Raw genomic sequence first — 24,709 nt, forward strand, 5'->3', positions numbered from 1 at the left:
AACTTTTGAGTACATAGAGAAAGTCTTAGATCTTTGAGTTCAGCTCATGATAAATGGGGGCAAAAACAAAAGTGTTGTGTTTATAATTTTGATCAGTGTAGTTCCTAGTGCCAGTCTGAATTCAGTCAATTCCGCAAGTGTACAGTTTTTAAAAAATCGATAATACTGTGACAGACTTCTGAATGTAGTTTTGAGTGGTTTCCCACTTGCAATACAGCTTTGCGATAGCAGTATGAATCGTTTCCATTCATTAATTTGGACAATGCTAATAATGCTAATTACAGACTGGGACAGAGTTGAATAATGGATTGTTTGAAAAAATAACAATGTGCCTTCAGGAATATCTCTTGGTAAGTGGACTTTGAGAAAAATATGAATTTTGGATGAATGCCTTTAACTAATCTATCTAGTGACTCGGGACTAACGAGTCCTTTTTTTAAATTATTTATATTGTATCATTCATTCGAACGGTTGGCAGCGGACTTCTGTGCACATTCGCAGAGAAAAATAGACCAAACAAGGAACTTTATAAAGGCATGTTTATAACTGATAATTGCACACAGGCTACAATAATTAATATAGTTAGTTGACTGCTGATGTCATGATAAACACAGATGAAAACAGCACCGGGCCTTTGCTTACGTAAAAAGTACTCGTGAACGACTTACTCGTCCAGTTCAGTTGAACTGACCAAACGATAAAACTGAACGACTCAAATTATGACTCTGGGCATTACTGACTCAAACGAAATGACTCGAAAGATTCATTATTTTTACTGAAAGATTCTATAAGATCCGAACCAGTTAAAGTGGAACTGAATCGTGATTACAAACATTGATATCATAATTGGGTATATATTTAATAAAATAAAAAAATACCCCATATAGTATAAATAATAGAAATTCCTATTGTGTACTTAAAAAGTATTGGGGTCCGCCATGATGGAATGACGTATACAACTGACGTCACTGGAATGGTAGCGCTCTAATATCAACTCGGTCAAACTGGAGTAGTAAGACCGACCCACCATACCTGTCCCTTCCTTGGCATATGCTTTTGAACCAATACGTAAACGTATTCCCGTAGTTGTTTCATATGATTCAGAAAATGTAGTTGTGTCGGAATACATATAGATAACCGGTTGAACAACACCGATAGTGCTCCTCTCGTAACCGCACCGCAATGCAAACAAAGACAATCTATCTGCTGCAAAGAAGGACACCTGCACGACCTGGGTATTGGTGGTTCAGGAGAATTGTCATGCATCATTGATTACAGGCTCTTCCCCATGCTCTTGTTTAGAGAAAAACCTTTCAGAGATGGCCATGCTTCTCTGAAGGATCTTCGGGCAGCAAGTTTGGAGCGCCTTATAAATAACTGCTGAGTTGTAGCTGTTACTTTCACATTGTGAACAACATTACAAGGTTATGGTCCAGTTGATAACTTGTTCGCTTGTTTAAAAATTACTAACTACGATGTACCTAGCTAACTTTGTGCGGCGTTACTATCGTGTCTGTGAATTTGGGAGCAAGCAATGTCAAAACGCCGGTACGTATATGTAACTATTTAGACACGTGTTTAGAAGATCAGCTGGGTATTACTTCGTTAGGCATGACCTGTAGTTATCGCTGTTAGTATGTAGTTACAATATATACATATCTACACTATGCTTAGCAGCTATAGACATACCTCCTCTAACTGGCTAACGCGTCTTCACGCTCTCTTCCAGCTGAACAGTGGCTAGTCTTCTGTACTGTAAAATTAATTTGTACTACATAGGGCACGATACCCCTTTGCATCTCTTTTTAGCTGGTTCGTTTGAAGACATTTAACTACCTGTTGTCAATCTTGAAACCATGCTCGTTACGTCACTCACGTGACGATTCCAAGATGGCCGGGCCCTATATTGAAGTAGTAAAGTTTAAAACATTGTATTTACAAATGCGCAATTTTTCTCCTTTAGTTGTCAGCAAACATTTTGTGATCGTATAACAACAATAATAGGGGCCATACTTCATAAATCGGTTCAGTTCCAATTTAAGAGTTGTTGAACTTCCCATCACTACTTCCAGTAGAGGGCGACCTATCCCGTGCATTCACATGAAGACAGGAAACAGATGGGTTCACAATGACTTCATTTCCGATGCTAATAAAAAAATGTGTTGTGTGATGTTATTCTGATGCGTTGAACTCACGATTTTACACTCAGAATCTTGCTTGGTAAAGCATAAAGCACGGAAGGAGATCACACCAATAACTTATACTGGTAAGCTTCTCTTTAATTGGGTATGATTAGATTAGGCGAACAGTACGTGATTATTTCTCTACCATGGCCGACTGCGTTTGGGTTCAAATGCGTGGCAACATTTCTACAGGGTTTGCTGTGCATTGCAGCTATTGTATACAGTATTTCTGGCAACCACCATACGTACTATTTGTCAATATTGCATACGATGATTTATGAAAAAAAATTGTAGACAAAATATGCTCATTCATATGTCAGTTGCACGCTAATCCTTTGTCTTTGTGATCAAAAGTGTAGCGACCTTGAAGTAGGTAACTATGTCTGCAGAACTGGACCTGTCGCCTCCGGAAGTACCTGAACCCACCCTGCTCGAGAGCCTCTTGCGCTATGGACTCTTTTTGGGGGCTATTTTCCAACTCATCTGCATCTTGGCTGTCATTATACCCAGCTCCAAAGGACAGGAACAGGTAACGGATCCGATGTGTATTACAATAAAAATCCGCAGGAAAAACACACAAAGGATAACAAAGTTATACTTACTATTACATTATTTATTACAATAGCGGTATAGTATTTATAATAAATATATTTATTTAATCATTTTTTATTGCAATCAATGTCATTACGCTATTGTACATTGTTTGTTTACTGTAGGTCTGCTTTGTCTGTGTGCTTTACGTATTGTGACCTTTTGTAATCTGTTGGAACTTGAGCAAGCAAAAGCTAAACATTAGTATTTAAGTCACAGTTACATCTTTGAAGTAAATCTCTCTCTCTCTCTCTCTCTCTCTCTGTTTTATTGACAGGAGGAGTCAGAGCCCAGTGACTTGAAGACTGCCGACCAGAATAAAAAGTCCAAAGGACCTGTGCCTCAGATTCGTCAGAAACTAAAGAAAGAGAGCAAGAAGAAGCGTTAGGGATGTGTGCGTGTGGATGTGTGCGTGTGAATGTGTCCACCTTGGATTGGGTATAATGCTGTGTGCAGATCATTGAAGATAGTTACATTTAAAAATGTTACACAAAAAAACATTGAATTATAATGGACGTCACTACCATGTTATGGAAGAACGGTTTAATCAATGTTTACCAAACCGTTATGGACGATGTATGGTCAATGTTAAATCTGTGTGGGCTTAAACACTACCGTAAATGGAAATACTGTATGTAACTATTTTATACAAATTTTTTGTTACACTTAACAGGTTTATTGTAAAATAAAAGACTCCCGATTCCCTGCCGTCTATTAATTAATAAACCCAATTGTAGCTTTTTCACCATAAATGTGTGTACCTATAAGATGACTGGTTGAAATAATCTGGAAAGTCGTCTGCCAGCAGACCTTTTCCTTACATGGCACATTGTGAATAAATTCTACTTTGTCACCAGACAGTAGCTGTATATTTCACCTTATGGTGACCTGCTGGACTACATTTCACGTATTTTAACTTGAGCAATAATGTAATTATCAGAAATAACAAAGTGATGGGGGGGTTATTGTGATTTCCACATTGAGGTTGAAATAACACTAACATTTGGTAGCTGTTTCAAAAACATTCCTATAATTTGATCTGTTTTAGGTTGTATCACAAAGGACAGTTTAGGCCTTTAGTGGACAAAAGGCAGTTTTTGCAATGGCAAGCGCCACATAGTACTAACACAATGTAGTCAACTGAGTGAGGTGTGCTATTGGTAAAGGAAGGTAATAGTTGGTCAGTTTTGTGCTAAATTATTCCAACCTATAGTGGCTAGAAGAAAAAAGAAAAAAATCACCAGAGTCTGTTCAGGGCTCCAGCACATGGTGGTGAATCACCAAAACAGGACAGGAAGCTGGTTGCTGCTTTCAGGACAGTGAAATGTGTCTAAATGCAAGTTTAAAAATTTTTTAAAACATGAATCTGAGAGATATTGACGTGATTATGATAATAGAAAGGGGATGTTTGTCCATTTGCACATTAGATTGAACTGAGATTTGGCTTCTGCATTTTACCCAACCCCTCTCAATTGGCAAGTATGGGGAGTTCCCACAGCAAGTAAATTAGTCTTAACTGCTTTTTTCAGAGACAGCCAAACCGTTTTTTTTTTACCTTGTCGACTTTTGGTTACTGGTCAGATTCTTTAACAACTAAACTACCTGCCACACCTTTATGTCTATTGGGAACCTATGGATATAGCTAGTCAAAATATCATTACCAGTAGTCAAACGTTGTTAGATCAAAACAATGAGTATGTGTTTTATTTATAACACATTTTATTTAATTTAGCTTGTCTGGGATACGGTCACACGTCAATGGATGTTCGTTTCTTGGGATTGTCTACGTGAACTACATTATTCCACTTAGCTACGCTGTATTCCTGATTACATCCAGTTGCGCAAAAAACGTAATATATGCTCCCTTATTTGTGCTGTCTTGTCTTTTCCTTTTTCTCCCTACCAGGCATGTTTTTATCATATCTCTCTTATATGGTACAGTAACTTATTATATAGGCCTAATTTACCATTGCGAGTGGCAATTTCATTTGGTATATTTCAATGTAATATTATTAAACGCGGATGCCTATTTAGCCTACTTGCGTTTATTTTAGCGAAGAATCGCAGCCACCACAGCAATCAGAGTTGTGCCCTCAGCTCCTCAAGGCAATTCCCGTCATGACCTTTCTACGCTTCCTAAATTCCATAAATTGGATTTTCTTTGCCAATACATTTTTTCACAGATGTTAGAAATAATTTGTTCTCGAATTAATTTCATCAAATGAAGACGACTGAACGGGTTTGATTCGGATTTTCACTCACGCGTCGGAGCTTTGTGTGAACCTCACGACGCTTTCTTCAAAGGTGAGTGTTGGTTAGCCTATAGCTTGTTTATTTATTTTTTTAGATTAGGCTGTATTGTCAATCTGGTGTAGAATGAATTGTCTTCATGTTGCACAAATTATTCGTAACAACAGCGTTTCTCTGGTTGGTTTCACGTTCGCTCCCCACCCATGATGTGTGTAGACTAGAATCTTATGCTATTGCATATCATTTTCCACAGCACATTTATACCCAGCATCATTCATTGTGACTGTGCTGTTGCTAGATATTATGCCTCTCACATTGTTTACTGACACTACTGTGGACTCAAGCATACCCGACGCCTTCTCGATTGAAATTATGGTACAAAAATAATCAACACATGCACGCACTGGCCATCGAAATTCAAAATGGAGTTGCTTCAGCACCTGATCTATATCATATATGAAGCCCTATATATCATACAAAGAGCGGATAAATGACAGTGTTAATATTTATAATTAGCCGTTTCATATAACCAAGTTAATATATATTTACAGTCACGATTTTTTTTTTATTTCTTGTTCCAGTCTTTCACATCAGACAGCGTGCGTAAAACCGTGACCGTGCGCGACATAATTCTTCCGGCCGTTTTGGTCATAGAAAAAATATTAGTGTTATCATTTGGAAAGAGACACTGTCGTCTGCTAGAACCAACAGCGGTATCCCACCTTTCACACACACACTATTGCAATTTTCTTTGCCTACTTACTGGTTTGAATGAAACAGGTGTTTATCCCTGGGAATTATGGCGTGGGCTGTTTCACTGTCGACATCTGAAAGGGGCTATTGTTCAACTTTGGCTGATCCAAACCATGGCAATTATTATAGAACGACACAAGCTAAAATATGATAGGTTGCCGTATACCGCTTAATAACCTCTGCACCAACAAATATGTCAGTAGACATGTTTTCAGATATACAGGCAGTATTGTATGGTAATGAATCTAAGAATGTGCGGTTATGTATTTCTTTGTCAATCATGTTTTGTTGTTTGCTTCCCCTAAAAATTCCCCTGCGAACTGATAAGATGTCAAAACAGCCTATATAGAATGTGCCTCATTTCAATGGAACAGAGGTCTAGTTACTATTTCTGTTGGTTTTTATGGCTCATTGTCTTGCGGAGGGTTGAAGCTGTTCATCCACTTCCCCTTTATGTGGTGCTGAACCTGGCCTCACAGTACTGTCCATTAGGGTAGTACTTCACTAAGAGACAGACAGAGGCGCTGGATCCTGTTGTGTTTATCATGTGGGTTCTACCCTGGCCACATTCTGTGTCTGTCCCTGCCCCCTTCTCTCTCTGTCACCCTAATTCTATGTTCCCTTCTCCTGTCTCCCCATCTCTCTCTCTGTGTTTCCCCCCTTTCTCTCGCTTGGTCTCTTCCTTCAGTCTCTCCCCCCCCCCCCCCCCCATCTCGCTTGGTCTCTTCCTTCGGTCTCCCCCCACCCCCCCTATCTCGCTTGGTCTCTTCCTTCGGTCTCACCCCCCCCCCCTTTATCTCGTTTGGTCTCTTCCTTCAGTCTCTCCCCCCCCCCCCTTTATCTCGCTTGGTCTCTTCCTTCGGTCTCACTCCCCCCCCCCCCCCCCTTATCTCGCTTGGTCTCTTCCTTCGGTCTCTCTGTTTCCCCCCCTTTATCTCGCTTGGTCTCTTCGTTCGGTCTGTCTCTGTCCCCTTATATCTCTTTCCTTTTCTTCCTCAGTCCCTTTTTCCTTCCTGTCTTCATCTTCTGTCTCTCCCCACTCAAACCCTCTCCCCGTCTCTCGCTTCTCGCCCCCCCCCCTTCCTCGCTCCATCCCCCCTTTCTTGCCCCCCCCCCATTTCTTTCTATCTCTCTCCACTTCTCTCTCTTTTGCTGTCCCTCTCCCCACCTTCTATGGATATCCATGTAAGAGAGAACATTAGCTGGGACAGGTGGAGAGGACCCTATTTTCTGGAGAGCCCGGGTCAGACATGAACTCAGGGACTGTGGAGACACTACTATCTCTAGTGGAGCGGTTTTATCAAAGCTTTTTTTTTTAGCAGGGACCATGAGATCACATCAAGCTGATTCATGGTCCATTTTGCTGCTCCTGAAATGGCACCCTATTCCCTGTATGCCTCTGAAACCAATGTGGTCGTCTAGTCAGGAAGGAAAAGAGGAATTGTAAGTGCACGTGGACTGTTGATGTCAACCCACTTAGCTTTATTTGTATGGTCTCCATGGAACGGGGCAGGTCTTATTCAGGTCGAGGAATATTTCTTATCTTTTGATTTTGAAAGTAACCATACTGGCTTGCTTTTCTCTTCAAAACAAAACCTGTTTTTTTTTATTTTTCCCATTTATCTGAGGTGAAAGTCGTTCGTTCCCTCAGAGGGAAGTCTGGAAACCAGAGGAAGTGTAGTTACATTTAACTGTTTTTTTTTCTTTTTTTTTTTTTTCCCTTCACCTCAAAAGACTCATTGCTACTGGCTGTTGATGAAAATCCACCCTGAAGTGTAGACCAAGGAGTCACATCAGCTCGGTCTTTGAACTTTTTACTTAAGTCGATTTATTCTTTCTGAACTTTGCTCAGGTGATGGCACTGAAACCGAGCCTGATTGTGTCCCGATTTTCCACCCGTTGCACTTTCACATTTGCCCCTCATTAACGTAAAGGGAATGGACTGATGTATGAACATGGGTGGGATTTGTCCAGCCAATGCTAGCACCAAACTAACCTTTTTAAATCGATGACAAGGAGTTGACCAACGCACGTCCGGGCAGAATGGTTGAGAATTGCAAAACAACCTCAGTGTGTTACGTTTGTGGAAGATGTCAGGACACAACCTCAGTGTGTTTGTGGAAGGAAGATGTTGCTGTGGGGGTTGTTAGAGGCTATTGATTTATTTCTGTACTGCAGGCTTCTGGAAACTTCCAAGTTGTGTTCCGGGTGATAACAAAGTACGGGAAGAATCTCACCCTGTTTAACTCAACATGGTTTCAGTTCCAGAAGTTTGTTTTGTCAGTTTATTAGAATAGCACCGTGAGTCTTTACGTAGACCAAATAGGCCAACGTTGGCGCAAACATTTGACCCATGCCTATGGGGTTTTGCCTGTCAAAAGGCATGTTTGGTATAATTCCTATTGTCGCTCTACACATGACTGTAGGTTGCTTTTGTACGAAATGATGTGCTAAATGGTGTATATTTACTGTATAAAATTATTTCCCGTTACCTACTTCTGTAGGACATTTTAATCTGCAGCCAATTTTTTTGATGGGCCAGATGTTTTTGGCTCCCAAACGTCTTGTTTGACTCTGTTTACTTGAAGGGGACATACTGTGGATATAAAGTCTACACACCCCTATTAAAATGCCAGGTTCTTGTGATGTAAAAGAATGAGACAAAGATAAATCATGTTAGAACCTTTCCACCTTTTAATGTGAACAATTCAATTGAGAAACAAACAGAAATCTTTGATGGAGATAAATGTAAAACTTAACAATAACCTGATTGCATAAGTGTGCACACCCTTAAACTAATACTTTGTTGAAGCACCTTTTGATTTTATTACAGCACTCAATTATTTTGGGTCGGAGTCTATTAGAATGGCAGATCTTGACGTGGCAATATTTGCCCACTCTTCTTTGCAAAAGTGCTCCAAATCTGTCAGATTGCGAGGACATCTCCTGTGCACAGCCCTCTTCAGATCACCCCACATATGTTCAATTGGATTCTGGGCCATTCCAAAACGTTAATCTTCTTCTGGTGAAGCCATGCTTTTGTGGATTTGGATGTGTGCTTTGGGTCATTGTCGTGCTGAACTGTGAACTTACTCTTCATCTTCAGCTTTCTAACGGACGCATGAAGGTTTTGTGCAAAATTGCCTGGTATTTGGAACTGTTCATAAATCCCTCCACCCTGACTAAGGCCCTGGTTCCAGCTGAAGAAAAACAGCCCCAAAGCATGATGCTGCCACCACCATGCTTCATTGTGGATATGGTGTTCTTTGGGTGATGTGCAGTTATTTTTGCGCCAAACATACCTTTTGGAATTATGGCCAAATAGTTCAGCCTTGGTTTCATCAGACCATAACACATTTTCCCACAGGCTTTTTGGGGGACTTGATGTTTGTTTTTGCAAACTTCAGCCGGGCTTGGATGTTTTTCTTTGTAAGAAAAGGCTTCCGTCTTGCCACCCTACCTCATAGCCCATTCATATGTTCCTTTAATGTTGCTGTAGGCCTATTGGAAGCCTCCCTTACCAGTTTTCCTCTCGTCTTTTCCTCAATTTTGGAGGGACGTCCAGTTCTTGGTAATGTCTCTGTTGTGACATTTTCTCCAGTTGATGATGACTGTCTTCACTGTGTTCCATGGTATATCTAATGCTTTGGAAATTCTTGTGTACCCTTCTCCTGACTGATATCTTTCAACAGTGAGATCCCTCTGATGCTCTGCGGCCCATGGCTTTTGCTCTGAGATGCAACAAAGAAAATGTCAGGAAAATCCTACTAGAACAACTGAACTTTATTTGTGATTTATCAGAGTCACTTTAAATGATGGCAGGTGTGTAATGACTTAACATGAGTTTGAATGTGATTGGTTAATTCTGAACACAACCAGGGTATTGTGAGGTTTTTATTTTTCCCCCTCGAAGATTTGTTTTTCAATTGAATTGTTCACATTATAGGTCACATTAAATGTGGAAAATTTTCTCACATGATTTATCTTTGTGTCATTCTTTTACATCACAAGAACCTATTATTTTAACAGGGGTGTGTAGACTTTTTACATCCACCATATTAGAATTTTTTTTTTAATTTATTTTTTTTGATACTTGAAAGTTGTTTCTTGTTCTATTTTCAAGTTAACTGGCCAAGGAATTGAGGCTGGTTGTAGTAAACCCCTGGGGACTATGTGGGCTAACCAAGACAGGCCTCGGGCTAGCATCCTCCACCACCTAGTAACATCAACACCCTCAGCTGTCTGTGGTAACTGAAGCACGACTGAGATGTTAGCACCCACCGAGGCGGCATAATGGACACACACACACACACACACACACACACACACACACACACACACACACACACACACACACACACACACACACACACACGGCTCCGGAAAAAATGTAGACCACTGCTTTTTCTTTTCTTTTCCCAAAAAGTTGAAAAGGAAAGCTTTGAGTGAGGAACAGAAGCGTTCAATTTGCAGTGGTCTCTTAATTTTAACCCTTCGGTTCCTCACTGATGCCCACAACTGCATGCTTTTCCTTTGAAGGTTCACACAGAGTAATAGTGACTTCAGATCTATGAAATAACACACATGGAATTATGTAGCAAGTAACCAAATAGGTTTTAAGCTGATCAAAATGTAATACTGTAGAATATTCAAAAAATAATCTTTTCACACAGTTAAGGTAAAGGAACAGGTGTGTACGCACACAAACAACCACAGATGCTGCAATATACAATCCACCCTCTTTTGTCTTTTCAGCTATTCATTGTTCATCTGCTTCTTAGACACACACACACACACACACACACACACACACACACACACACACACGTGTGCACACACACACAAGCACCGGTAGTGTGTTGTAAACTGTGTGTGTCAGATCTTCCCAGGAACAGAGGAACAGCTGCTCACTGACTGTGTGGGATGAGAGGGCTGCTGCTCACGCCGGCCCCCTGCGTGCGTGCGTGCGTGCGTGTGTGTGCACGTTTCGTGCGTGTCCACTGTGTGTCTGTGTAATCCTCATTGTTGCTCAGGGAAGAGTGGAACTGGTCTTCCTGTCAGACGTTGTAACTGAATGTCTGCAAGAACCGGATTCAACCAGAACTGGCAGGGTGACCCGGCAAATACTGTAAAACTACTGATGCTGTCTAAAGTTTAACACCGTTCTAAAATGTCGTATTTGGAGACATTCTGGATGTTTTTTTCCGTTTATGGCCAGATTGAATTAACAGATAATAAACTTGATCCGCCAAACACCTGTCGTTTTCAATTTATTTTTAAAGGTGTCTTTTTAAAAAAAATATTGGACATGGGACTGGGTCTAGCCACTTTAACTTTAGAATAATATTTTCGGAGACTCTGTGAATGGAAAGTTAGTAGCAGCTTGTATTATTTATAGATGTTTTTTTGTTTTTTTTAAAATACTGTTTTGCAGTGGGGGGGGGGGGGGGTAGCCCCTTCCTGTTCTTACCCTGTTTTCTTCCAATTGGTCTCCAATGAACACCACCCCCCCCTGAGTGACTATAGAACCAGAATGGTCGGGAAGAGGGGGTGTGTCCATGCATACATTAAGGCAGATTGAAATGAATCATCGTGTTTCAATGTGTTTCCCCCCCAAGGCCTGCTGATGGGGGCGAGTAAGAGCAAGCCCAAAGAGCCGGGCCAGCGCTCCCTCAGTCTGGACGGCACCATTGGCACAGGCTCAGACGGCGGGTACCACCACCACCACCTGAACCCGGCCCAGCAGACCCAGACGCCCAACAGGAGCCCGGCAGCTGGGGGCGCAAGGCGCGGCCATCACCCAGGGCATGCCCCCACCAACACTCCCGAGCTAGCGCTGTTTGGCGGGGTGGATCACACAGGCAGCGTCACCTCCCCTCACCGAGGCCCGCTGGCAGGTAGGTGGAGCTCGAAGGTTCTGCTGAGCGAAACGTTGCGGAAACACACAGATGGGCTGCGTTCGGCTCAGCAAAACGTTGCGGAACACTCAGATGGGCTGCGTTCGGCTCAGCAAAACGTTGCGGAACACTCAGATGGGCTGCGTTCGGCTCAGCAAAACGTTGCGGAACACACAGATGGGCTGCGTTCGGCTCAGCAAAACGTTGCGGAACACACAGATGGGCTGCGTTCGGCTCAGCAAAACGTTGCGGAACACACAGATGGGCTGCGTTCGGCTCAGCAAAACGTTGCAGAACACTCAGATGGGCTGCGTTCGGCTCAGCAAAACGTTGCGGAACACACAGATGGGCTGCGTTCGGCTCAGCAAAACGTTGCGGAACACTCAGATGGGCTGCGTTCGGCTCAGCAAAACGTTGCAGAACACTCAGATGGGCTGCGTTTAACTGTGCAAAACATTCACATGGAAGTATGTCACGTAAACAACCAATTTGTTTTACATTTACAGTAGATTAATTTAGTAGATGATCCAGAGCCCATCAGGTAGTTCATCTGAATATACCCAGTTGGGGCAGCTGCACAACCCTTCAACTTAGTTAAATTAGCTGTTAGTGCCACACATTTCTTTTTTTAATGATTTGTCTGCAACAATATTACATCCTTCCACAAAGAGTTGTTTTATTAATTTAGTTTGAGGAAGGTCTAATATGCCTGTTTATCAAAAACACATAGTTCAGAGCTCTATAGCCCCGCTCATAAAAAACATACTAAGAAACAAACTGTTATCCATCTGTGGAGTGGACACTGATATTTGGTTGGTAGTAAGGAATCAGTGTTCATTTAAACAAAATAATTATTTTGACAAATCTATTGTTTTAATAGTGTTTTCGTACAACACCGTTTCCAAAAAAGTTGGGACGCTGCATAAAATGAGAATAAAAACAGAATGCAAAGATGTGCAAATAATGTATCCCTGTATTTCATTTAAAATTGTATAAAGGCAACATATCAAATGTTGAAACTGAAAGATGTTATTGTTTTTGGAAAAAGAAATGCCCATTTTGAATTTGATGTCAAGGGTGCTAGCGTTTTGATATAGTTGTACAGCACAGTTGTTCAGCCATGTATGTACAAGCAAGTAGAATTTTGGTTTTGGTAATTTATAAAAAAAAAAATCAATTTTCGCCCAGTTTCACACACTATCATGATGACCAATTTTGCTGTTTGGCCATTATCAACAACCCCCAATGGATTCTGGGAGATTTGACCCACCCCTGCAGGCCATTCTCCTTTTTCACACTCATCCTACATACCTCCCCCCGAAATAAGCAGTGCCGAATTGCCCCGCTCATTTCCTGGATTCCCCGATGCTCTGACATCAGGATGCCAACTGACGCAGTGGGATGTCAGTGGGTGTGTAGACTGTCACTTGGCACCGTAACAGCTGGGTGGGGGCAGATTGGGTGGGTGGGGGGCGGGGCGGGGGGGGGTTAGAATAAATTCTTATTCGGGTGACTGCATTTCCCCGTTCTCAGCTTTTCCAGAGACAGGAGGGAAGACTGGGAAACATACAGGCCTTGCTGGCAGAGGAAGGAACAAGTTCACGGAATTTGCCAGACTGTTGTTGTTGTTATGACGCGTCGTATGTGGAGAGACTGGTTGTTATGTCGCGTCCTCTGTGGAGAGACTGGTTGTTGTTATGACGTGTCCTCTGTGGAGAGACTGGTTGTTGTTATGACGCGTCGTCTGTGGAGAGACTGGTTGTTATGTCGCGTCGTCTGTGGAGAGACTGGTTGTTATGTCGTGTCCTCTGTGGAGAGACTGGTTGTTGTTATGACGCGTCCTCTGTGGAGAGACTGGTTGTTATGTTGCGTCCTCTGTGGAGAGATTGGTTGCCCACTCACATCAGGGATTTTTTTGCTGGCATATGTTTCCCCCCCCTTTGCAACTAATGAATCAATCAATGACTAGCGTGAGCTTTCCCAGTCTTAATCAGGTGCTGGTTATGAAGGGCTGCCGGGAGAGCTTCAGGGACAATGGGGCAGCTCTAACATGAATGCCGAAATGTCTTTGTGGGAGATCCTCAACTGTTTATACGATTCAGCACTTTGCCTGTTATTTTCTCTTATGAAAATGAATAATCGTTTAATCGAAATGACAAATATTTAGGCTTGTTGCCCTCCTCCCTAAGTATATATTTTTTGAAACATTCATAATTAATTTTGATAACTTTATAACCAATTTAATACGTTTTATTTTAAATTGTCCTTGAACGGGAGAAGACTCACAAATTGTTGTTGAGTTGTTGTTGTTGTTCAGTCCCCAAACTCATATCTGCAACACTGTGCGTGTGTGTTTCTCTCTGTCTCGTAGGAGGTGTCACTACATTTGTGGCACTCTATGACTATGAGTCGCGGACGGCCTCCGACCTGACCTTCAAGAAAGGCGAGCGGCTGCAAATTGTCAACAATACGTAAGAAGATGCTCTGCAGGTTTTCTGTTTAGATACAACATGTTCTGTGTGTGCCCTAACATGGACACTCCCATTGTTCTGTAAACAGTCAGATACTGTGGTCACACTGTAGAAATACACACAAGCTGTCTGATCGAACACACACTCACACACTCCCAAATATAGTGTGTTGTTGATACAAATGTTGAGTCAGATACAACTTTCTGTCTGTCTTTCTCACGTTTGCCTTGTCCCGGGTGCCTCATCAGTGCTAATGCTTTCTGAGATCAGTGGCAGCCATGTCAGGTCATGTTCTTTAGGATCCAAATGAAAGAGAACATGTTAAACAGGTATATTTAGGACCTGCAAAACAACTGCACATTTTTTGCTTCTCCATTTGACTTTTTTATCCTGTTGAGTGTCGTAATTTCTAGCCTTTTAACCATTTCAGGCCCACTGTAAATAAGTAGTCAGTATTGTTTTACTCAGAGACCGCTTGTTTACACACTGTTTGCTGCTACAGTTCGTTGGTCTGATATGCTTGAGCTTTGGGTTTGTCCGCTCTGCCGTGCTGTTTCCTGCATTTCTCTGTGAGTTTTTGATGTTCTCTGCTGTGTCTGTTATCTCTCTCTCTCTCTCTCTCTCTCACGCTTCGTGGCTTCTCTTAGGAGAAAATTCAGCTTCAGGTTAGTGAACTGGTCCTTTCTGCGCTCCCTGTCTTCTGTCCATCTTCCACTTCTCTGTCCATCTTTCTTCTTCTGTGTGCACTGGGGGGTTGTTTAATAGTCAACCTACAGCATGGGGGGGTTAACCACTTTCAACCACTCTATTTGGTTGTTGTGAAAACAAACTAAACCGTGGTGTTTATAAATGTGATATACATTGCAAACATTCACCCTCCTTTGATTAAGATATTGATGAATGGCTTCTATTTGACCATCCTATTTCACTGTTCTGTTTGACAGTCAATAAAAAACTTTTTTTTTAAATGACTACCACTACCCTTCAAAGCAAAATCCAGTAATCCTTATTTTCAAGCATGATGTTGGCTCTATTATGATACTGGAATGCTTGACTTGTTTGTCTCATAAGAAGAATCTGAATGCAGATAAGTACAGGCAGAGTCCCAGAGGAAAACCTGCTTCTGTCTGCTTGACCCCAGCCACTGGGAGGGCAATTCATCTTCCAGCAGGACAGTAACATACAACACAGGTCAACGTTACAGTGGAGAATGCAGTGAATGTTTCCAAGTTACAGTTTTGACCCGGATTGTTTTTAAATGTCTCAGAGATGCATTCGCTAATCATAATATTCATATATCTATTTCAGTGGAAATTCTTCAATTTAAAAACTACAAAAACCAATTCAACAGATTTCTTTCGAACTTTGATAAAATATAAAAGTCCTAGGGGAGTGTATACCTGCAATTCACTAGTATTTCATATCACCACATGACCTGGTGTTCATAATTACTTCTGATCTAATAAGAATGTCTTCACACTGCCAACATGCTACAACGCCGGTGTTCTCCGCTGATTTGGTCACGGTCGTGTTCGGTTTAGGCTTCAACCATTGTTCACTGTAACCTGCTTGACGCGAATGACCAGCTGGGACACTGAGTTGGAGTAATCACCTCCTGTCTTGCTGCAGGGAAGGGGACTGGTGGCTCGCTCGCTCCCTGACCACGGGGGAAAGTGGCTACATCCCCAGCAACTACGTGGCCCCGTCTGACTCCATCCAGGCAGAGGAGTATGTCAGCTTCTGTCTTTCCTGTCTGTCCTTTCTTTTGTTGGTTTGTGAAATGTAGATTAAAAAAAATATATATATATTGCACGCTCAGGTTTCTGGAAAAAGTTACCTGAATTTCAGACCCTAATTCAGTTGAAGCAACGTAGCATCCATTTTAAATATCATTGTTCTCCCTTTCTCTAAGACGTACAAATGGGACAAACCATGGTAAAATAGCCTATTCACACATGCTCTGTGCTTCAGTGAGCCAAGTAAGTGCCCCATAGGGACAATGAAGGGACAAATTCCATCCAAAACCTCGGTTCCTCAGGCTGCTTTCATTTCTCAGGAGGGACATTTTGCTGATAAGCCCTGCTATGTGTTTAATTCCACTAGTTGCCACAACCAGAAACCCTATAATGTCCAGGTTTCCTGAGCTCATAAGACGTGAAAGACACAATCAATGGCCCAGAAAATGGAGCCGCATTGACGTGACGCAGATCTGAATCAGTGCGAATGTGACAAGCTTAGCTTTGTACCGTGCAGTGTGCCTTCAGCCATTTACCGGCTGCTCCTCAGGGCTCATCCTAACCCACTCTGGCCCACTTTCACAGGTGGTATTTTGGGAAAATATCTCGGCGTGACTCGGAAAGGCTCCTTCTGAGTTTGCAGAACCGCCGAGGGACCTTCCTGGTCAGAGAGAGCGAGACCACCAAGGGTAAGAGGAGCGAGAGGCATTTGGATGTAGATGGAGGGTCATGTTTGTTTGATGGTCTGAGGGAACGGAACAAAACTCACGCTGTCAATCTATCTCCCGGAGGCCTCTGGCTTGGTGGGGGGGGGGGGGGGGATTTGGAACAAGTGAGGAGTGGAACACTTGTGAATGAACCACTGAGGAGGGGAGAAGATGGTGGGGGTGGGTGAATCACACTGGCAGAACTAGGTCACCGTGCAAGGGTGCTACATTGCCTCTGGCTAAACAACGCTACACACAGGGAGATGACCTCTGGCTAAACAACGATACACTCAGGGAGATGACCTCTGGCTAAACAACGCTGCACACAGGGAGATGACCTCTGGCTAAACAACGCTGCACACAGGGAGATGACCTCTGGCTAAACAACGATACACTCAGGGAGATGACCTCTGGCTAAACAACGCTGCACACAGGGAGATGACCTCTGGCTAAACAACGCTGCACACAGGGAGATGACCTCTGGCTAAACAACGATACACTCAGGGAGATGACCTCTGGCTAAACAACGCTGCACACAGGGAGAGAGTAGGAGTGTTTAGGGAAAGGGGTTTGCGGCAGGGTGTTTTAGAGTTCATACTGCTCTTCTTGGGCAGAGAGTTAATGGTGCTGGATGTCTGCTGAGGCAGGGTGCTTGATGCTGTGTAGTTCATTCTGGAGGTAGGGTGTATGATGGTGTGTGTAGTTCATTCTGATGGCAGGGTGCATGATGGTGTGTGTAGTTCATTCTGATGGCAGGGTGCATGATGGTGTGTGTAGTTCATTCTGATGGCAGGGTGTATGATGGTGTGTGTAGTTCATTCTGATGGCAGGGTGTATGATGGTGTGTGTAGTTCATTCTGATGGCAGGGTGTATGATGGTGGAACACTAGACAGCGAACTGTTAGATTTATTCAAGGTTTGACCCGGTCCACACAAACAGGATTATATAGATTCAGCATTAATGTATGTGAGCTGTTCTTAATGCCCAGGAGCCTACTGCCTGTCTGTTTTGGACTACGACAACACCAAAGGCCTCAACGTTAAACACTACAAGATACGCAAGCTGGACAGCGGCGGTTTCTACATCACCTCACGCACCCAGTTCACCAGCCTACAGCAGCTGGTCTTCCACTATCGCAGTGAGTAAAGGGTTATAAGCATGTATAACCCTATTTACATATCATGATATGTAGTGTCTGTTTCAAGCAAGCAGGATAGAGGTGACACAGACATTACTCGGCAGCTTCTTAATAATATTGACACATCTGACAATAGTATCTGTTCAGTCACTCAGAAAACCTGAACATCTGGGGTTTATTCATTCCGAAAAGCAAAACGCTTCAATTGCAAGGCCCTCCCCCGTTCAGCTTTAACTGAATTGATCCAGTAAAAACTCTGTTTAGTGAAACGTTATTGCAACTGAAACATTTTGTTTGGAATGAGGACACCCCCGATCTAAGTGGAGAGGCCTGCCTCTTTAGGTTGATCTCAGGCCCCCGGGGGCTCAATGATTTCTCTTCCTTCATTTACATTGTTGATTTATTAATAAGGTCACCGACTGGTTAGACCCCCCCACCCCCCCCGCCCACCTGAATAGTTGCACAATCCGGTAGAGAAGGAATTAATAACTGCAGACACACAGCCCTCCATGGAGTCAGTTTGAAAGCCCTGGCGTTGACCGTGCCCCCTCCTCTGTCTGACTCCAGAGCATGCAGACGGGCTGTGCCACTCCCTGACCGCCGTGTGTCCCGTACTGAAGCCTCAGACTCAGGGCTTGGCCCGCGACGCCTGGGAGATCCCCCGGGAATCACTCCGCCTCGACCTCAAACTGGGCCAGGGTTGCTTCGGAGAGGTTTGGATGGGTAAGAGACAGACAACCCCCACCCCACACACACACACACACACACATACACACACATACTTTCTACTTTGAATGACATATAATGCATGAAGAATAAAATTTTCAGACACTCGTTCCATATCCTTGTGTTTCAACCACGATATACGATGTGTGAAATCTGTAGCAGATTGGGATTAAACCATTCTGGTTGCCCTGGGTAACCAAACAACATAATGTACTCCTTTAGCCATGAAAGCATTGAATAACCCCCCTCCACTTGGCCATGACCTTTGACCCCCGGCTGCTGTGTTTCCTCAGGGACGTGGAACGGGACGACTCGTGTGGCCATCAAGACCCTGAAGACTGGCACCATGTCCCCCGAGGCCTTCCTCCAGGAAGCCCAGGTCATGAAGAAGCTGAGACATGAGAAGCTTGTGCAGCTGTACGCTGTGGTGTCTGAGGAGCCCATCTACATTGTCACTGAGTACATGAGCCAAGGTAACTGAAGAGCACACAGCATCATCATCAGTAGGACCCACACCATCATCACAAATATATACACCTTGTTTAACTCTCAGCAGGCTGTTAATGTCGGCGTCTCTCTCAGTAGGCTGTAAATGTCGGCGTCTCTCTCAGTAGGCTGTAAATGTCGGCGTCTCTCTCAGTAGGCTGTAAATGTCGGCGTCTCTCTCAGTAGGCTGTAAATGTCGGCGTCTCTCTCAGTAGGCTGTAAATGTCGGCGTCTCTCTCAGTAGGCTGTAAATGTCGGCGTCTCTCTCAGTAGGCTGTAAATGTCGGCGTCTCTCTCAGTAGGCTGTAAATGTCGGCGTCTCTCTCAGTAGGCTGTAAATGTCGGCGTCTCTCTCAGTAGGCTGTAAATGTCGGCGTCTCTCTCAGTAGGCTGTAAATGTCGGCGTCTCTCTCAGTAGGCTGTAAATGTCGGCGTCTCTCTCAGTAGGCTGATCACACTGTTGCCCCCACAGGTAGCTTGCTGGACTTCCTCAAAGGCGATGCGGGCAAGTTGCTACGGCTACCTCAGCTGGTGGATATGGCATCTCAGGTGGGACACAATGCACAATGGTGCCCTTTTGGTATAGCTGTCTTTGTTCAAGTCCATTTAAATTAACTTCAAGACCCACCTTTGTTCCATTTCCTAAACCCCACCTCACCATCTTGTTCTCTCTCTGTCTCTCCTCTGTATAGATTGCCGCTGGAATGGCTTACGTAGAGAGGATGAACTATGTCCACAGAGACCTGCGGGCTGCCAACATCCTGGTGGGAGACAGCCTGGTGTGTAAAGTGGCTGACTTTGGCCTGGCCCGCCTCATCGAGGACAACGAGTACACCGCCAGGCAAGGTAAGCCTCCGGTGTGTCGCTTACATATAATGTGTCCTAAATCTCTGAGAATCCCTGTTCAGTCTCGGTGTGGAGGGTGTGAATGTGTTTAGAAATGCATGTATTTTGAGTTTTACCCTTTTTTTTGGTTTCTACATGATTTCATGTGTTATTTCATAGTTTTGTTGTCTTCACTATTATTGTAGAATGAGGAAAATAGTAAAAATAAAGAAATACCCTTAACTGAGTAGGTGTGTCTAATGTTTGGTCTGGGAACTACTTCTGAAAACGTATGCTTTATATAATGTTTTTTTTAAAAAATTTTATTTTTGCACACTTTATACCTTTTTGTTTAGTTTTCCGTATGGATTAAATTCTAATTTGCTATATCTCAGGCTCCTTGGATTTGTTTCCTAGTCCTTGTCACGAGTGCAAGTATTTTTGCTAGTTTTTTATGAATTGTTTCCCTTACGCGCCGGACGCCTTTTCTTTTCGGCCTGGTGGCGAACGCTCTCTCCGCTGTACTCCTGACCCAAACACGGCCGTCTTGCCTGTCATCCGTCAACCGGGCCGGTCTGATTCTTGTTTCCCAGGAGCCAAGTTCCCCATCAAGTGGACCGCTCCGGAGGCTGCCCTCTACGGCCGCTTCACCATCAAGTCGGACGTCTGGTCGTTCGGGGTCCTGCTCACTGAACTGGCCACCAAAGGCAGAGTGCCGTATCCAGGTACCAGATAGCTGTGTGCGCTATGTGGCCAGTGTGTCACAACTTGGGAACCGGTTCATGAAAGCAATAAGCTTCTCAGGGATGTGACGTGTACAGTCTCATATACCATGGCTACAGTGTATTAGAGCCTTGGTTCCCAGGGTGTTCAGTCTCATATACCATGGCTACAGTGTATTAGAGCCTTGGTTCCCAGGGTGTTCAGTCTCATATACCATGGCTACAGTGTATTACAGCCATAGTTTCCAGGGTGTTCAGTCTCATATACCATGGCTACAGTGTATTAGAGCCTTGGTTCCCAGGGTGTTCAGTCTCATATACCATGGCTACAGTGTATTACAGCCATAGTTTCCAGGGTGTTCAGTCTCATATACCATGGCTACAGTGTATTAGAGCCTTGGTTCCCAGGGTGTTCAGTCTCATATACCATGGCTACAGTGTATTACAGCCATAGTTCCCAGGGTGTTCAGTCTCATATACCATGGCTACAGTGTATTACAGCCATAGTTCCCAGGGTGTTCAGTCTCATATACCATGGCTACAGTGTATTACAGCCGTAGTTTCCAGGGTGTTCAGTCTCATATACCATGGCTACAGTGTATTACAGCCATAGTTCCCAGGGTGTTCAGTCTCATATACCATGGCTACAGTGTATTAGAGCCTTGGTTCCCAGGGTGTTCAGTCTCATATACCATGGCTACAGTGTATTACAGCCGTAGTTTCCAGGGTGTTCAGTCTCATATACCATGGCTACAGTGTATTACAGCCATAGTTCCCAGGGTGTTCAGTCTCATATACCATGGCTACAGTGTATTACAGCCATAGTTCCCAGGGTGTTCAGTCTCATATACCATGGCTACAGTGTATTACAGCCGTAGTTTCCAGGGTGTTCAGTCTCATATACCATGGCTACAGTGTATTACAGCCGTAGTTCCCAGGGTGTTCAGTCTCATATACCATGGCTACAGTGTATTACAGCCATAGTTTCCAGGGTGTTCAGTCTCATATACCATGGCTACAGTGTATTACAGCCGTAGTTCCCAGGGTGTTCAGTCTCATATACCATGGCTACAGTGTATTACAGCCATAGTTTCCAGGGTGTACAGTCTCATATACCATGGCTACAGTGTATTAGAGGCGTAGTTCCCAGGGTGTTCAGTCTCATATACCATGGCTATCCATTCAGGTTTTCGAAGCACCTGCTTTATAATTTCCTCTGTAAAAGTGAATTAATGTAGTTGTACACTCTCTGTGCTCCCTAATAAGGTCTCCGGTATGAATCGCCAACATTTTGACCCTTTCCATGCTTTCCATGCTTTCACAAAAATCATCCAGAGATAGTCATTAGTGTTTACTGCATTGCACCTGGACGGAAAAGTCTGATTCACTGGAATCACATTTAGAACGAACCCTTGCGTTGTTTTCAGGCATGGTGAACCGCGAGGTGCTGGACCAGGTGGAACGGGGCTACCGGATGCCCTGCCCCGCCGAGTGCCCCAGCTCCATGCACGAGCTCATGCTCTCCTGCTGGAGGAGGGACGCAGAGGAGCGCCCCACCTTCGAGTACCTCCAGGGCTTCCTGGAGGACTACTTCACCTCCACGGAGCCCCAGTATCAGCCCGGGGAGAACCTGTAGATCTCAGGGCCCTCAAAACCCCCTACTGGACCGTGCAGGGCGGACGTGCACTGTCTTTAGACTCTGGTCAAAGGTCAGTTTGGAATTGGTTCCCCAAAATGTAATGGACGGCGCTTAATGGGAATGGTTCCGCGGGGTGGGGTTGGCATGGGGTACCATCGTTCAGGACCGATCCAGACGACAGGCGGGTTGTAGGAATGGTCAAAAGGGTTGACGACTGATCGCTGGTGTCTGGAGAAAGACTGGGGGGGGGGGGGCACGATGCCCTGGACACTGATCCTGGGTTAGATTAGAATGGTTACATTAGAGAAGCGGATCCTGGATCTGTTGCTGAGGGAAACCACAATCCTGAGCTTCCTCAATGCTTAAAGAGGATGGTGAGACATTATGTAGCCGCTGTTTGGAGACTCCCGTAGAGATGGATAGAGGGCTCCTGGAACGTGTTCCAGCACAGACACTGCCGTTGAGGGCTTTGGCCGTTTCTGAATGAGCCAGTTGGGGTTGACTTCCAGTGGGTTCGGAGAAGATCTCATGATTCCCACCGGGTCGCCAGGGAGGATCGGCCGACCAAATATCCTTGTGAGCAAGACAATGGACTCCTTTCAAATGAAAATGTCCTCAGTAGTTCTGCCCATGTGCTCAAAGGTGCCATATCGGACATGTAAAAGGCTGATCTCTCTATCCAACTCTATTGCCCCCCCCCTACTCTGTTCTAGTCTCCTCCTCCTCAACTCTGTTGCCCCTCCTACTCTTTTCTAGTCCCCTCCTCCTCAACTTTGTTGCCCCTCCTACTCTGTTCTAGTCCCCTCCTCCTCAACGGCTGTGTCCAGATTCCTTAAACAAAAGGGTGCACTGCCTTTCAAGTAAGGGTCAACTGTAAGCATTGGTTAGAGGAACTCCCCCTGGTCGTTAAACTCACAAGGGAGATTTCTAGCACATACTTGGTGAATCTGGTCAAAGTACTGGAGCATCTGACCTCTCCAACCCCTTTTCACAGGTGCCAAGGGAATGTCCGTCTTCTCCATTTCTCTGCTGTGGCCTAATGGGCGTCCGTTACCTACACAGTACACCTTTGACCAGACACTCCTTTCTCAGCGTTCCTCTGTTTGTACAAGACGCCAGGTAGTTTTTCAGCCTAAACTAGCACATATGAAAGTTTCTATGTGCAGTCAAGGGCTTGATGATTAGTTGAACATTTGTTTCAGGTGTGCTAGCTCTGGAATATATCTAATGAATGGCCCGCTGGGGGTTTGAGAAGCACAGTGTTAAACCTCACATTGGTTTTAATGTAGCGCCGGATCGGCTTTCTTTGTTCACATCTCATGTCGACGTTAGAACTGTTCCGCAGTACTGACGACTGATCGGATCGTGGACGGAACCAGCTACAGCTGTATATTGGCGATTGGGCTGACATGTTATGGAGCTGGCGTTTCGCAGTATGCTCTATATCACGGGTTGGGCACCCCCTTGCACACGTGTTACACATTAATGTTTTAAAAGAACATGTTAGACCATAACTTTACATTATCTTAAACTTCACATTGCATTCTGGGTGTTGATCGTAATGTCTCACTATGGCAAGTTGCTCTGGGTGAGAGCATCTGCAAGGTCATGCTTATCTGATCATTCATGGATTCCAGTTTGATTGAAACATTGTTCCGTGTAGCCTTTTTGAGTGCTCTAATCTGGATGGTTGTCTTTTATTCTGGTTTGTTTCAACTTGTTCGGCATCGTTTGTGTTATCAAATGTCGTTCTGAGGTTTCCGGCGGTTCAAAGGTCAGTCAGTGCCTAAGCCTCTTGATTCTGTTCCGCGTAGATCTGTGGATAAAGGGCTGCTGATGTGTTCTCTGGGTCACTCGTCGATCTACAGCGGTTTTAGAGGTCCATAATGCTATCTGGCTCTGGGAAACAATCTGGATAATAAAGTTACATGGCAAGATGGTTTGTCTGGTCACTGGTAGTACACTGTGCAGAGAATAATGTGTCTGTGCCTCCGTTTCTATCCATGACTCTTTTTCAAATTCCCCACCTTTGTCTATTTATTATTCTCAAGTGCTGCTTCTTCCAGGACTCTCTAAACAACTCTCAAACTGTCACTTTTTATTTATTTTTACGGCAAGGATGCTGCTTTTCTTTTTTCCTCTGTCCATGTCAATAAAACTGTTACTTGTAAAGCTCCCGGCCATTTTGGGATGATGTGTATCAGCGGGAAGGCCATTGGTTGCCCACAGAAGCAACATACCAAGCTTTAACACGGACTCTGTAGACACATTATCACGCGTTGAGTCATGTCCAATACGGCATAGAACTTCCAAATGTTCTCCATCTGAAAATGAGTTTTTTTTTGTTGTTGAACAAGCCCACATTGTCCCTGCCTGTTTTAGTCTTTTATTCAAATGTTTCCTCTGCCTGGTGCCTGATGATCCATCCTGTTTGGTTTGAATCCCCCTGATTATCCATCCTGTTTGGTTTGAATCCCCCTGATGATCCATCGTGTCTGGTTTGAATCCCCCTGATGATCCATCCTGTTTGGTTTGAATCCCCCTGATGATCCATCCTGTCTGGTTTGAATCCCCCTGATGATCC

General features: G+C 44.0%; 2 protein-coding genes across 5 annotated transcripts; both read left to right on the top strand.

The window, feature by feature from the left end:
* Nucleotides 1–1,252: 1,252 nt before the first annotated feature.
* manbal (mannosidase beta like) lies at nt 1,253–3,479 on the top strand. 3 transcript variants are annotated; one of them, XM_010880687.3, is made up of 4 exons: nt 1,253–1,424; nt 2,210–2,266; nt 2,538–2,712; nt 3,052–3,479. In XM_010880687.3, the coding sequence occupies exons 3-4, from the start codon at nt 2,563–2,565 to the stop codon at nt 3,160–3,162; spliced, it is 261 nt and encodes an 86-aa protein (XP_010878989.1). In that variant the 5' UTR covers nt 1,253–1,424; nt 2,210–2,266; nt 2,538–2,562; the 3' UTR covers nt 3,163–3,479. The 3 variants fall into 3 exon arrangements, with proteins under 3 accessions (XP_010878989.1, XP_010878988.1, XP_012993510.1); XM_010880686.4 differs by lacking the exon at nt 1,253–1,424 and adding an exon at nt 1,465–1,548; XM_013138056.3 differs by lacking the exon at nt 1,253–1,424 and having other exon boundaries at nt 1,585–2,266; nt 2,543–2,712.
* An 843-nt stretch (nt 3,480–4,322) lies between these two features.
* Nucleotides 4,323–23,681, top strand: LOC105016680 (proto-oncogene tyrosine-protein kinase Src). 2 transcript variants are annotated; one of them, XM_029113957.2, is made up of 13 exons: nt 4,323–5,078; nt 11,396–11,674; nt 14,046–14,145; nt 14,793–14,810; nt 15,775–15,873; nt 16,467–16,570; nt 17,578–17,727; nt 18,295–18,450; nt 18,747–18,926; nt 19,412–19,488; nt 19,632–19,785; nt 20,358–20,489; nt 21,914–23,681. In XM_029113957.2, the coding sequence occupies exons 2-13, from the start codon at nt 11,404–11,406 to the stop codon at nt 22,120–22,122; spliced, it is 1,650 nt and encodes a 549-aa protein (XP_028969790.2). In that variant the 5' UTR covers nt 4,323–5,078; nt 11,396–11,403; the 3' UTR covers nt 22,123–23,681. The 2 variants fall into 2 exon arrangements, with proteins under 2 accessions (XP_028969790.2, XP_028969791.2); XM_029113958.2 differs by lacking the exon at nt 14,793–14,810 and having other exon boundaries at nt 4,324–5,078.
* The last annotated feature ends 1,028 nt before the right edge of the window (nt 23,682–24,709 follow it).

This window comes from Esox lucius, chromosome 17 (genome assembly GCF_011004845.1).
Source record: "Esox lucius isolate fEsoLuc1 chromosome 17, fEsoLuc1.pri, whole genome shotgun sequence".
In the NCBI taxonomy this organism is placed as follows: domain Eukaryota; kingdom Metazoa; phylum Chordata; class Actinopteri; order Esociformes; family Esocidae; genus Esox; species Esox lucius.

Excerpts from the sequence above, each read along its gene's own strand:
- manbal (XM_010880687.3), top strand. The coding sequence starts at position 2,563 with ATGTCTGCAGAACTGGACCTGTCGCCTCCGGAAGTACCTGAACCCACC. Across the intron at positions 2,713-3,051 it reads GCTCCAAAGGACAGGAACAG|GAGGAGTCAGAGCCCAGTGA; the intron begins GTAACGGATCCG and ends TTTTATTGACAG.
- LOC105016680 (XM_029113957.2), top strand. The coding sequence starts at position 11,404 with ATGGGGGCGAGTAAGAGCAAGCCCAAAGAGCCGGGCCAGCGCTCCCTC. Across the intron at positions 17,728-18,294 it reads GCTGGTCTTCCACTATCGCA|AGCATGCAGACGGGCTGTGC; the intron begins GTGAGTAAAGGG and ends GTCTGACTCCAG. Across the intron at positions 19,489-19,631 it reads TGGTGGATATGGCATCTCAG|ATTGCCGCTGGAATGGCTTA; the intron begins GTGGGACACAAT and ends TCCTCTGTATAG.